The following is a 15,234-nucleotide window of genomic DNA, read 5'->3' on the forward strand; positions in this document are numbered from 1 at the left end:
AAATAGATGCCATTGTCATCTTTAGCATATCAGTATTTAACCGTCCACTGCTGAACATATACCTCCCCCTTAGGGGGTTTTGCCAGTAGTTGCCAGTAGTTGGCAGACAGAGATGTTTTAAAAGGGACACTGCTGTCCTTCCCTCGCTTTCCCTTAGCCGTCTCTTACGACACCCACGGGAAAGGAATTGATGGTCCATTCTATGCCGGGACCACGCGGCTACATACATACATACATATCTGTCACGCCTGTCTTCCATTAGGGTAGGCAGAAACAATGGAACGCCAAATGCTTCGATTCAAACAAACCTCTTTCGCTTCTTCCACATTCATCAATCTTGTCATAACCACGCGGCTAATATTGTATAAAATGTCTATCAATAGACAGGGCTAAATATCATTATAATTATTTACAGGTATTATGCTTGGCGCTAGCAGCAGGACTGGTGAGTGGGGCCCGGCCGCGCGCCAGGATACAGCAGCCTGTGGAGGATGCCTACGAAGAGTACGAACCCCAAACACAGGGCAGGGCTTCTAGCGACCAGGTAGCACTCTATAATATAAACACACACACACACACACACACACACACACACACACACACACACACACACACACATATATACACAGATACTCGTAAATATATACTACACAAGCACATAATTATTAATACATACACACATAAATACGGATAAGCAAGCTGAAGTGGGAAAAAAGGTTCTGGAGTGTAGGACGACCCCCCATTAGATGGAGTGACGATCTCAAATGCATTGCAGGGAGTCAGTGGATGCAGGTGGCTCAGGACCGTTCTTTATGGCAGTCTATGGGGAGGCTTATGTCCAGCAGTGGACGGGTAATGACTGAAATGATGATGACGATGATGAATACGTGATACGTGATGATAACATATATAAATTATAAATTTTCATAGTAATTTTTTTCTTGAGGGATAATAATGCAAATGGTAAACCCGCTTGCGCTATCGGTATACGCTGACGGGGCACCAGTGAGGGATGATAGGTGAGAATTAAAGCAGGTGAATCTAATACTAAGGGAGAATTTCTACAAAAGTCGATTGCCTGGGTACCTCTACCACATTCGTGTTTCAACCGTGAAGCAGTTGTGTTTGCATGGCTATGTTTCGGTTTGAATAGTGGGATATGGTGTGAATTTACATGGTACAGAGGAATAACATCTGAGTCATCAGGAATGGCAACGCATGGGTGGTATCAAGGGCGAAACAATGTACTCTGTTATGTCCATGGTACTGCTCATGTTTATAGATGCCGGTTACCACTTTCCATCAGGTGGGCCGTCAGCTTGTTTGCCATTCTAAGTTGTATAAAAAAAATTCAAGCATCAAATACGATGCTTTCCAGTAGAGATCGTTGTTAGGGTATACAACTGGGCTAGTCCCCGTTAGCAATAACCCTTCTCCATCAGCTAATTTCTAAATGTATTTTCCAGGTGGTATTAGTTCCGGCCGACGCGTATGATTCACTGTACCGCGCCAACGACCGCCTGGACGAGGAGTATGAGCCTCGCGCGGTACAACGCGCACCCTCCAGGCTGAAGCAGCAACCCGCCCACGAGAGCAACAAGCAGCCGCCCGTGCAGACCATCAGGAATTATAATAAGGTACGTTGAAACTGAGGCAAAAGAGGAAGAGGAAGACCGAAGAATGAGACATTGGACAGATAAAAGGAACTCTAGGTGTCATGTCGTATAGGGAGGTCAAGGATATGGCCTGGGATAGAGCTGGCTGGAAGAAGATGAATGAATTAGTTGCACCGACAAGAGGAAACTCTTAAATTAAAAAAAGAAGACGTTGAAACTAATGAACATTCCGTATTGTTCACCACAGGGAAAGATTCAGTTACATAAATTGTGTAAAAAGAGCTGTACGTATTACGAGAAGCAAGATAAACATGGTGTCGGTATCGGCAGAGAATGGACTACCCCTTCCTTTCCTGTGGGTGTCGTAAGAAGTGACTAAAGGAGCTTATGGTGGAGGAATGGGCAGCAACGTCCCTCTTGAAACATTTGTAGAAGCCTAACTGCGGTTGCCAATTCGTTTGCCAAGCCAACTACTGGCAAAACTTCCCTTATGGGGAAGGCTTATCTGTGGCTTAACGGTATAACAGTGGACAGTTAAGGGCTGAAATAATAATAATAAAGGTATTAAAAGTAAGGGTTAGCTGTTACAGAGTTTTATTTTGCAATAAAGAATGAATAAATGAAGCAACAATGGACAGTCTTCTTGCTAAACAGAAATTTCTTCCTGACAATCTTAGAATGGGAAGATCAATAAAATGTCTCTATTTCTAGTTGAGGTATGATATATGAAAAGCTGCGTTTGAATACATCAAAGCAACAGAAGGAAACTTAATAGAATTAGAGTAATATTCTTCTTTTATAGAGAGAGACCTATGTGCAGTAGTGGGTCATAAATGGTTTTGTAACCACGGTGCGTTAAGTACCGATCGTAAATTTGAAACTTTAGTGTTTTTATTTAATGTATAAAAAACGCAAAAGATCTAAATTAATCATTAATGGGTTTTTGTGGTGGTAGACAGTGGTGTTTTGGTAGAAATTGAGATGTAAGTTGGAGAAGAAATAGATTCCTCGTATAGTAAAAATATTAGTGTTAGTCTCCAAAGAATATTCCTAGTAGTATTAGAAAAATAATAACATTGTAATGGATGTAACACTGAACACAATTTATTTAAATCAATTGAAATTATGATCTAAAGCGCCTTCTTCTTTCTGGTATAAAAATGACTTCCAGGATTTCCAGGAGAATTCATCAATTTTACTCCATTTAATATCTTATTTTAATTTACAGGTAAACGACGATGGCAGTTTTACCTTCGGATACGAAGCGGCTGATGGATCCTTCAAGGAAGAAACTAGAGGAACCGACTGTGTCGTTCGTGGAAAATACGGTTATATTGACCCCGATGGTAATAAACGAGAGTTCACATACGTATCCGGAAACCCCTGTGATCCTAACAAACCAAATGAAGATGAAGAGCAGGAGCCTGCAGCTCCTGACTCCGCAGAGAGAGACGATGGCGAACCTAACTACCCAACCAGACCGGCCATTCGGCCAACGACAGCCCGACCGACCACGACCTACTTCCAAAACGACTTCAGAGATGCCGACGAAGATGAAGCCGAAGAAGAGCCTCTACAGCATATCAGGCAAAGAGTTGTACAGCGCCCGCAAAGCAGGAGACCTACTTACCAGGCACAACCTATTGCAATCACCCCGCGGCCTCTGCCAGCGACCACCGCTAGAGCTCTCCCTCCAGCGACGACCTTCAGGCCACAGCTTGTTCAAGTGACTCCCAAACCCCAGATTCAGTACAGTCCCGCACCAAGTTTCTCGCCCTCGCCTGCACCTGCTTTCACGACAGCCCGACCTGGACAAATTGACTTTGCAGCTGAATTCGCTAAGTTCCACCGTGAAAACCAAATACAATCTACGACTACAACAAGCGCAGCCGATCCTACGAAGGCCACTCTATCTACTGTAGCGGCTCCAGCTCCAAGTAGCAACCCTCTGTACTCAACCGAACTTGTATATGATCCAGCAAGCGGCCAATACAACACTCAGCTCTTCCAGACTCTGCCTCAGACTAAAGGAGAATTGAACTTAAACCAGAGATTGCAACCTTTCGTCGCTCAGCAGCAACAGCCATCTCCACGGCCTTTCATTCCGTCTCCTCAAATCTCCGTGCCGCAGCCTGCCCAATCTCCAAATTTACCTCTGTTCAGACACCAAATTCAGCATGCGAATCCGCAAGAAGTATATCAAAGACAACAAGCCGAAACTCAGTTCCAGAACTCGCAGCAGTTGTTCGCTCAACAGCAACAATTGCAGCAGAGTCAATTGCAGCGAGATCGGGCTGCGGCGAGAGCGCAGGCTCAAAGGCTAGCGTTGGCCCAGCAGGCGCAGGCACCGCAGAGACCGGCTCAGTCACCCCAGCCCCAGTTTTACTACGTGGCACCGCGCGGAGAGTCCGCGGCTACGGGCCAGATCGACGCCTTCTTGAGAGGGCACGGCATTCAGTTCTAGTTAGTGTAGCGGAATAATTTGAACTAGATAATTGTCTATCGACCGATCATTCAAACTCCAGTCCGGAATGGCCATATTGTACAAGTCTAAGCGAGATTGGTCGAATTTGAGTGCGTCAGTGTCAGTGTGTTCATATATGGTGTTTCAAAATTTACTGAGAATAATTATTAAGAAAATAGTGCTTAATTAAATTAAATGCATACAATGTTTGTTATGTAAAAAAAAATTTGTAAAAGCCGCTTATCTTGCAAGGTAAAGTGCTTATACTGAATCAAAGAATTTTAAAGACGATTGATTTTTATTCAGTCTTTTTTTTTCCACATTTTGTCAAATACCAATTTTTAAATTCGAAATCAATTTAAAATCATCTTTATTGAAATAATTTTGATTACACTTTTAAATTTTTAATATCACTTATTACATTTTGCCCTTGTATTTTTCTTAGTATCTTCATTGGTTATTTTTTAAGAATTCGAAAAGTTCTTGGAAGTGTTTTATTTTTCCACATCCAGTTTTAAGAAAGAAATATTTTGAAATCCCCCTCGAAGCCTAATCAATAGCCTAATTGGAGTATTTATTTATAAATTTTACAACACGTTTTTCAGTAAAATATTTAATAAATATATATTTTTTCTACTACTCGGTAAGCGCATGCATCTTTGCTGTGCAGAAAATATCATTCTACTGATTTTAAATAAACCAAGTTTTCACTAATGAATTTTGAAACACCGTAAATAATATCTAGTTCGTGGGACAGTGGGGCCCATATGTGGTCCCGATGTGTACATATTTTATGCTGTGTCTAATCAGTACTTAGTGTAACGTTAATAAACATAGTCGTAAGTATAAAATGTATTGATAAATAAAATGTCTGTGCGTGACAGTCCACGATGCGCGCCTGTGATGCGTAATGTAAAACAAATAGGAATTTGTAATATGTTTGTTTTAATAATAAATTATATTTTTTTTATATTAAGTTGTATGTTTTTATTTTTATGCATCTAAGAATAGCCCACCTGATGGAAAGTGGTAACCGTCGCCTATAGACATGATCAGTACTATGGACATAACAGAGTATACTGTTTCGCCCTTGATACGCCTCATGCATTGCCATTCCTGAGGACTAAGATGTTAATCTTCTGTACCCGATAATTACATTGTCCCATCCCATCCTTCAAACCGAAATACAGCCATGCAATCACAACTGCTGCTCGACAGAAACATGAATGGGATAGAGGTACTTAAGCAGGCGACTCTTACACAGTCTCGCTTTGGCAAATTTTCTCACAATTATACGTTTTGTAGAAGTGTAAAAACATGAATTAGCGAAATACATCTGACTTGAGACAAAGATATTTCAAGTTTGATACGAATATGAGATCAACCCTTACTTTTGTCGTAAGAAGCGATTAAAGGAACTTAATGATCGAGGGATGAGCAGCAGTGACTCCTAAAACTGGACCAAAGCCAAATTGTGGTTATCAACCTGTCTGCCAAACGTGGCAACTACCGGAAAAATCCTTCTGTTGAGAGCTACAATTTGGCTGTATTTTCAACTTGCTTGAACCTTTCGACTCGTTGCAATGACGAGCTATGAGAATTGTCGATGATCCCAGGCTTACAAGCGGTATCGAACCCTTAAGTCTTAGGAGAGATTTTGCTTCACTCTGCGTGTTCTACCGCCTGTACAGTGGATTGTGCTCAGAGGAATTGTTCAATATGATGCCCACAGCCACTTTCTACCATCGTACGGCTCGCCATCGACAGGGAGTTCATCCTCATGTCCTACAGCCTCAATGGTCGCGTACTGCGCGGTTTCAGAAATGTTTTCTCCCACGAACACTCAGGTAGTAGAATGAGCTCCCTGCCGAGGTTTTCCCAAGAGACTACAGCATGGGGTTCTTCAAAAGGGGGGTGAAGAGGTTTCTTCAGGGTCGGCAACGGACGCATAATACCTCTGGTATTGCAGGTGTTCATAGGCTACGGTAACCACTTACCATCACGTGGGCCGTATGCTTGTTTGCCACCTCAGTAGTATAAAAAAAAGAAAATGCCATAGTCCTCTGTGATGATAACGCATGAGAAGTACGTAAATATTCCCTAATATCGTCAGCTGCAGCTATTTTTGTCCAGAGAAGTTCAATACCATAAGAATAAATAGATTTGGGCAATAATATAATTAAATATCTATATAACAGATCTATGGTGTGGTCCCGGCATAGAATGCGCCATCTCTTTCTTTTCCGTGGGTGTTGAAGAGGCGACTAGAGGAATTTAGCGGTCGAGAGATGGGCAGTAGCGTCTTAAAACATCACCAAAAGCCTAACTGCGTTTGCCAATCCGCCTGTCAAGCGTAGCAACTACTGGCAAAACTCCCTTATGGACAGTGTTCACTTGCCAGAGGGAGACTTTGTACAAAAGTCGATTGCTTGGGTACCTCTGTCCCATTCGTGTTTCAACCGTGAAGTAGCTGTGTTTGCATGGCTGTGTTTCGGTTTGAAGGGTGGGATATGACGTGAATTTACTGGGTACAGAGGAATAACATCTGAGTCCTCAGGAATGGCAACGCATGGAGGGTATCATGGACGAAACAGTATACTCTGTTATGCCCATGGTACTGCTCATGCCTATAGGCGACAGTTACCACTTTCCATCAGGTGGGCCGTCAGCTTGTTTGCCATTCTAAGTTGTATTAAAAAAAATAATGCAATAGACAGCGTACCATAAATCCGCTAAACAATTATAGCTGTGAATTAGTTACCTGTCGAGAATGTGTAAATGCGCTATGAAATTACATTTAGTTTGTAATAAACATGTAAATGTAAACAATTTAATGGCAAATAGTACCGCGGTTAATTACTTGTGCAAAATTTTGCGCAATGAAATTAAATTGCGTAAGTAACATACATATTTTGCTTTTGCGTTATTGTTATAGACGATGTCCAGATTGTATTGTCGATTGCTTATTTGTGCTTGCATTAACTCCTTGATTATCATTATTATATCTGCCATTAACTGTCCACTGTTGGACATGAGCCTTTCCCATAAGGGGAGTTTCGTCAGTAGTTGCCACGCTTGGCAAACAGGTTGGCAACTGCAGTTAAGTTTTTAGAGATGTTTTGAGAGGGACACTGCTGTCAATCCTTCTGCCATTAAGCTCCCTTAGTCGCCTCTTACGACATACATAGGAAAAGAAGGGGTGGCCTATTCTATGTCGGAATCACACGACCATGTATATATATATATATTTGACAGATAATACAACTTTTAATAGGCGATTTTTTTAAATCGATCGAGTACTTTTTTTTTTATACAACTTAGAATGGCAAAAAAGCTGACGGCCTGATGGAAAGTGGTAACCGTCGCCTATAGATATAAGCAGTACCATGGACATAACAGAGTATATTGTTTCACACTTGATACCACCCCTCCCCCAGATGCATTGCCATTCCCGAGGACTCAGGTGTTATTCCTCTGTACCCAGTAAATTCACGCCATATCCCACTTCAAACCGAAACACAGCCATGCAAACACAACTGTTTCACGATTGAAACACGAATGAGACAGAGGTACCCAAGCAAACGACTTTTGTACAAAGTCTCCCTCTGGTGAACTTTCAAGTTTATCATTTACAAATCTACAAAAAAATGCTATTACCTCTTTATAATACTAAAATAAATACAGATACGTAGTTTTATTTTACGATATACCATACGTATTACTTTACTAAAAGATATTCACATAATTTCACGATCTTTGTAAAATATCGTTGATTATCGTTGTTGGGTTGCATTATTCTATTATATTACATTATTATATAGTTTTTTTTGATGGGTGAAAATGGTATGGTAATCCCGCCTGCGCTAACGGGATACACTGGCGGTGCACCAGTGAAGGGTGATAGATGAGAATGAAAACAGGCCAGTTAGCCTATCATGATAAATTCATTAGGAATTAACCATGATAGCTTCCAGGGGGAACCGCGAGGAGGTCGACCTGGTTGGGTATATTGCTAGCAATGGGATTCTCAGCCTCCATTACTAACAATCCCTTTCCCCCCTTATTATATAGTATTATTTTATATTATACCGACTGCGTGGCAGCACTAACAACATTCTGTAACAAATACGACAGCCCGATCCTCTCATTGTACGTCAAAATTATTATAGGGGCCATAAAATTATTTGTTTTGCATTTTATTTTATACTAACATAGTTTAAGTCAATTGTTACTAACAAAAATGGATCTTAGTTATTTGTAATAAATAAATTATTATTATTATTATCGGTATCAAGTAATCAATCTCAGTAACACTGGCCCGCCACACCCAACAACCGTAAAAGCGTATCTGATATATCTCAATTTGACCATTATAGTTAAATGTGAAGGCCATTTCAAAATTGCTAGCAGGTATGTAATGAATCATATAAAGTGAAATATTACAGTTATTACAGTTTATCATCATATCAGACGTTAGTTGCTCACTGATGGACATAGGCTTCCCCCATAACAGGGGCTTTTTTTTAATTACAATGGAATGGTAAATCCGCCTGCGCTAACGGTATACGCTGGCGGAGCACCAGTGAGGGATGATAGGTGAGAATGAAAAGGCAGCTCAGTTAGCCCATCGTAATGAACACATCTGGAATTCTGGATGATTTCCAGTGGGGACCACATGGAGGTCGACCTGACAAAGTAAATTGCTAGTAATGGGCCTGGTAGTTCGCATTATTCACAATCGCTTCCTTCCCCTCCCCATAAGAGGGGGTTTTTTAATGTGTGATAATGGAATGGTAACCCCACCCGCGCTATCGGTATACATCGACGGGGCACCAGTGAAGGATGATAAGTGAGGATGAAACAGGTCAGTTAGCCCATCAACGAATTCAACAAGAATTGTGCAAAATGGTTTCCAGGGGGAACCACGTGGAAGTCGACCTAATAGGGCATATTGCTAGCAATGGGGCTATCAAACTCCATTGCTAACAATCCCTTTTCCCCCGCCACCAGTGAGGGATGATAGGTAAGAATGAAAAAGCAGGTCAGTTGGCCCATCGTGATGAATGCACCTGAAATTCAACACGATGGTTTCTAGGGGGAACCACGTGGAGGTTGACCTGACAAGGTATATTGCTAGCAATAGGACTGGCAGTCCGCATTATTAAGAATCGCTTAATAATAGGGATTTTTTAGTAGTTGCCCACGCTTGGCAGGTCTATTTAGTTCTCTTAGTCGCCTCTTACGACACCCACGGGAAAGGAAGGGGTGGCCTATTCTATGCTGGGATTACACGGCGTTTAGATTAAGTTTATAACAATAAATAAATAAATATCAATGGATATACACAGCGCCATCTAACTAAAACCAAAACTAAGCAGAATTTATACTATTGGTACTGAACAATAGACAGACATACAAAACTTTTTTTTAAATACATATTAGACAGCATCATCGTCATACCAGCCTTTAACTGTCCACTGCTGAACATAAGCCTCCCCTTGGAGGTTTTGCCAGTAGTTGCCACCTTTGGCAGGTGGATTGGCAACCGCAGCCAGGCTTTGGAAACGTTTTAAGAGGGACGCTGCTGCCCATCCCACTCTTTCCCTTAGTCGCCTCTTACAACATCCACGGGAAAGGTAGGAGTGTCCCATTTTATGCCGGAACACATACGGCAAATTTTAGACACACTCTTGTATATTGTTCTTTTTTTATACAGTTTGGAATATTAAATAAATCCAATTTACGAAGAGTGGTCGCCGTCAACTATAAAAAACCTATACCTACATAATTTATTGATCACATTTTACAAAAATATAATAATACGGCTGTCTGTTTGTTTGAAAAAAAATCGGTTTCCTTAGCACAGTAGTGCCATCTATCATTTTATCTTATAACTATAGATATCTACTGTGAGAATCCACTTCTTCAATCAATGCAATAAAAAAGTGAAAGTAACATGTAGGTTTCAGCCTCTAACGCCAGATGGCGTATATTCATGGTATTGTTTATGTGTATAAGCGACAGTTGGTATAGTGTTATATTATTATCTGTGGCGACAATTCACGGGGGAGGAAAGGGATTGTTAATAATGTGATTTAAAAGTCTAATTGGTAACGATACACTCTATCAGGTTGATCCTTACATGTTTTTTTTAAATGGATGATAATGTAATGGTAACCCCGCCTGCGCTATTGGTATACGCTGGCGGGGCACCAGTGAGAGATGATAGATGACGATGAAGTAGGTCAAATGATCCATCGTGACAAATACAACAATAAATCAATCAAAACAGTTTCCACATGGAGATCGACTTGATAGGATATATTGCTAGCAATGGGATTACTAATCTCCATTAATAACAATCCCCTCTGTCCCTCTCCATGCGTTTTTATCTGGCAATCATCGTGATTGATTTGTTAAAAAATAATATAATTAATAAGTTAAAAAATAATACAAACGAATTGAGAACCTTTGTTAGTTGTTTAAAAACAATGGAACAACTTACAAACAGGATTTTGTCTAGTGTTGTGAAAAATGAGCTCCGAGGCGGAAACTCGAGCTCCGAGTCGAAGCTACTGAGTCTTCAAAGCTCGAGCTCTGAGGGCTCGCAAGTCTTAAAGGTTCGAGTCTTGAAGGCTCAAAAGTCTTAAATAAAGGGTTCGAGTCGAAGCTCGAGCTTTATTTATATACCTGATGATACTAAAATGAAATATTTTTATTTAATTGTGGTAAGTACGTATAAAATGAAATAAAAGGATAGAAAGTAAGAAAATTTTATTGCTTCAATGCTTCTACCTTCTCCCAAGAAAGAATTCTGGCTTTCTTCGGAAAGAATGCTGGCCATATAGAATAAACTTTATCTAAAGGTCATTTATGTTCACTTGTTGATTTTTATGTTTTAATAAGGAACCAGATGATGCCTTTTCGTTTTGTTCACTCTGTATAAAATCGACATTGCCATGACGTGATTAATGCCTTTGCAAAATGGAGTGCGATGTTTTAATAGAAAATATATGACGGCATACCTTGCACAACAATTTGTATTTCTATTTGTGTTTCTTAAAATGACACCGTTTCCAACAAATACGCGGCTTTTTCGACACCATAGAAGATGCTGAAGCATCATTTTCTGTAAGCGAAGTATCAGTAGTGTCAAACTCAATGTCTTCCGATGTTACATTATCTTCCTCAATCATTTTGTAAATCTAACAAACTTTAACCAGTAAAAACTACGATAAAATGTATTTTTATTGAAACCAGGCAAACTGCACTACATGAATGGCGTATACAAGTAATTATTACAATAATATTAATAGTAATGTGGGTAGTTCTAAAAACTAGCGATAACACTGAGTCGATGATTCAGTGAGTCGAAGACTCGGGAAACTCGAGCCTTTTAACAACTCTAGTCATACATATGAGGTCATATCTATGAAGTCATACATATGAGGTCATATCTATGGAGTCATATATATGTAGTCATATCTATGAAGTCATACATATGAGGTCATATCTATGAAGTCATATATATGTGGTCATATATATGTAGTCATATCCATGTAGTCATATATATGTAGTCATATCTATGGAGTCATATCTATGGAGTCATATGTATGTAGTCATATCCATGGAGTCATATATATGTAGTCATATCTATGAAGTCATACATATGAGGTCATATCTCTGAAGTCATATATATGGAGTCATATCTGTGAAGTCATACATATGAGGTCATATCTATGAAGTTATATGTAGTAATATCTATGAAGTCATACATATGAGGTCATATCTATGAAGTCATATCTATGGAGTCATACATATGAAGTCATATACATGTAGTCATATCTATGAAGTCATATATATGTAGTCATATATATGTAGTCATATCTATGAAGTCATATATATGTAGTCATATCTATGAAGTCATACATATGAGGTCATATCTATGGAGTCATATATATGTAGTCATATATATGGAGTCATATATATGTAGTCATATCTATGAAGTCATACATATGAGGTCATATCTATGAAGTCATATATATGTAGTCATATCTATGAAGTCATACATATGAGGTCATATCTATGGAGTCATATATATGTAGTCATATATATGAGGTCATATCTATGAAGTCATATATATGTAGTCATATATATGGAGTCATATACATGTAGTCATATCTATGTAGTCATATCTATGGAGTCATATCTATGGAGTCATATATATGTAGTCATATATATGAGGTCATATCTATGAAGTCATATATATGTAGTCATATATATGGAGTCATATGTATGTAGTCATATCCATGGAGTCATATCTATGTAGTCATATCTATGGAGTCATATCTATGTAGTCATATATATGTAGTCATATCTATGAAGTCATATCCATGGAGTCATATATATGTGGTCATATATATGAGGTCATATCTATGAAGTCATATATATGTAGTCATATATAAATATAGTCATATCTATGGAGTCATCTATGAAGTCATACATATGAGGTCATATCTATGAAGTCATATCTATGAAGTCATACATATGAGGTCATATCTATGTAGTCATATCTATGAAGTCATACATATGTAGTCATATATAAATATAGTCATATATATGTAGTCATATCTATGAAGTCATACATATGTAGTCATATATAAATATAGTCATATCTATGGAGTCATATCTATGGAGTCATACATATGAGGTCATATCTATGAAGTCATACATATGAGGTCATATCTATGAAGTCATATATATATGTAGTCATATCTATGGAGTCATACATATGTATTCTCCTTTAACCAAAGGTTGTCTGTAAGAGATTACTTTTGTACCTTTGTGTATATATTTCAATCTGTACTCTATGCTACTGTATTTCACTTGAATTTTTCTAATTGTCATTGTATTATATATTTATGTTTTTGGCGTAATAAAGAGTTAAAAGACTTTGTACAAAAGTCGATTGCTTGGGTACCTCTGTCTCATTCGTGTTTCTACCGTGACACAGTTGTGTTTGCATGGCTGTGTTTCGGTTTGAAGGATGGGATATGGCGTGAATTTACTGGGTGCAGTATATATATTTTTTTATTATTATAAACTGCTTTTAACTGTCCACTGCTGAATATATAGTTATATTTTATGTATTCATTGTGTGTATATATCTATTTATTTAATATAATACGTTTTTTTTTTTTTTTATGCAACTTATGACAAACAAGCTGACGGCCCACCTGATGGAAAGTGGTAACCGTCGCCTATAGACATGAGCAGTACCATGGACATAGCAGACTATACTGTTTCACCCACGATACCCCCCATGCGTTGCCATTCCTGAGGACTCAGGTGTTATTCCTCTGTACCCAGTAAATTCACGCCATATCCCACCCTTCAAACCGAAACACAGTCATGCAAACACAACTGCTTCACGGTTGAAACACGAATGGGACAGAGGTACCCAAGCAATCGACTTTTGTACAAAGTCTCCCTCTGGAGTAAACGTACGTGTATATTTATATTAATCTAATTGTATGTTTATATTATATGAATATATCAAGTATTGCTTTATAATGCACCGCCTACTTATTTCTCTGTTCGCCCAATGGTCGACTGGTAGAGAACACCGTCCGGTGTTAACTCCGCCAAATGTACATAGAATTTTACTGTGCATTAAGGTTTAAATAAATAAGCCTCCCCCATAGTGGGGTTTGCCGGTAGTTGCCACACCTGGCAGGCGGATTGGCAACCGCATTCAGGGCTTTAGAGATATTTTAAGAGGGACGCTGCTGCCTATCCCGCGATTTTAAAAGGTATGATTAGGGGAGAAAGGACGTTATCAGGCAGTTAGACCAATAACTGCCCCATTGCTAGCAATATAATCTATTAGATCGACTTTCATGCGGTTCCTCCTGGATACCATTGTGATGAATTCTTGTCAAATTATAGGCATAGGCCAACTGACCTGCCTTTTATCTCCACCTATCCTCATTCACTGATGCTCGGTCAGCGTATACTGACAGCGTAGACGAGGTTACCATTCCATTATCACCTATTAAAAAATAGGCATTGATTAATTCAGATCTTACTTTTTAAATCACTATATAAATAGGCATTTTTTTATACTACTAAGATGCCAAAGAAGCATATGGCCCGTCTGATGGTAAATGGTTATTGCAACTTTTGGACACTTGCAACATTAGGTGTGTCACGTGCGCGTTGCCGATCCTCAAGAAACCTTAATACACCCTTTTTGAAAAACCCATATTGTAGTCTCTAGGGAAAATCTCGGCAGGGAGCTCATTCCACAGCCTGAGCGTTACTTAATAATTGTGACGGTAGCTTACAATTAGTGGGGGGAAGGGATTGTTAGTAATGCGCATTACCACTCTCAATGCTAACAATATACCCTGATAGATCGATCTCTCCGTGGTCCCCCTGGAAACCATCATGCTGAATTCCAAGTGTATTCATCACGATGGGCTAACTGAGCTGCCTATTCATTCTAAAGTATCATCTCTCGCTGGTGCCCCGCCAGCGTATACCGTTAGCGCAGGCGGGGTTACCATTCCATTATCATCCCTCAAAGAAAAAAGCCTACAATTAGTAATATGTAATGTTATACTGGCAAATAAAAATATTCTATTGTTGAAAGTTTTGTAAGCACAAAATATATGTTTTTAATGTACCATAATAACCACCGGTTAAACTTATATGTAACTAGATCGAAAAAGCTTCACTAGCTTAGTTTTTTAAGCTCGTGTTCGCCTTACAGCCACTTATGAATAAAGACCACGAATAGATTTTTTTTATATAACTAAGAATGGCAAACAAGCTGACGGCCCACCTGATGAAAAGTGGCAACCGTCGCCTATACACATGAGCAGTACCATGGACATAACAGAGTATACTGTTTCGCCCATGATACACCCCATTGTCATTCCTGAGGACTCAGGTGTTATTCCTATGTACCCAGTAAATTCATGCCATATACCATCCTTCAAACCGAAACACAGCCATGCAAACACAACTGCTTCACGGTTGAAACACGAATGGGACAGAGGTATCCAAGCAATCGATTTTTGTATAAAGTCTCCCTCTGTTAATTCCGAAATTAGTCGAGCTTTTTAAAGTTTAAATTAAGACTTAAGTTTT

General features: G+C 39.2%; 1 protein-coding gene across 2 annotated transcripts in view; it reads left to right on the forward strand.

The window, feature by feature from the left end:
* Positions 1 to 5,056, forward strand: part of LOC113521152 (ataxin-2 homolog) — a 68,468-nt gene extending 63,412 nt beyond the window's left edge. For both annotated transcript variants that reach the window (XM_052899063.1, XM_052899064.1), the window contains exons 2-4: positions 416 to 544; positions 1,467 to 1,637; positions 2,845 to 5,056. In XM_052899063.1, coding sequence (XP_052755023.1) covers positions 416 to 544; positions 1,467 to 1,637; positions 2,845 to 4,080 — 1,536 coding nt within the window. In that variant the 3' untranslated portion in view covers positions 4,081 to 5,056. The remainder of the gene's footprint in view (positions 1 to 415; positions 545 to 1,466; positions 1,638 to 2,844) is intronic.
* The last annotated feature ends 10,178 nt before the right edge of the window (positions 5,057 to 15,234 follow it).

Source organism: Galleria mellonella, unplaced genomic scaffold, assembly GCF_026898425.1.
Source record: "Galleria mellonella isolate WM207_F2 unplaced genomic scaffold, CSIRO_AGI_GalMel_v1 utg56, whole genome shotgun sequence".
Taxonomy (NCBI): domain Eukaryota; kingdom Metazoa; phylum Arthropoda; class Insecta; order Lepidoptera; family Pyralidae; genus Galleria; species Galleria mellonella.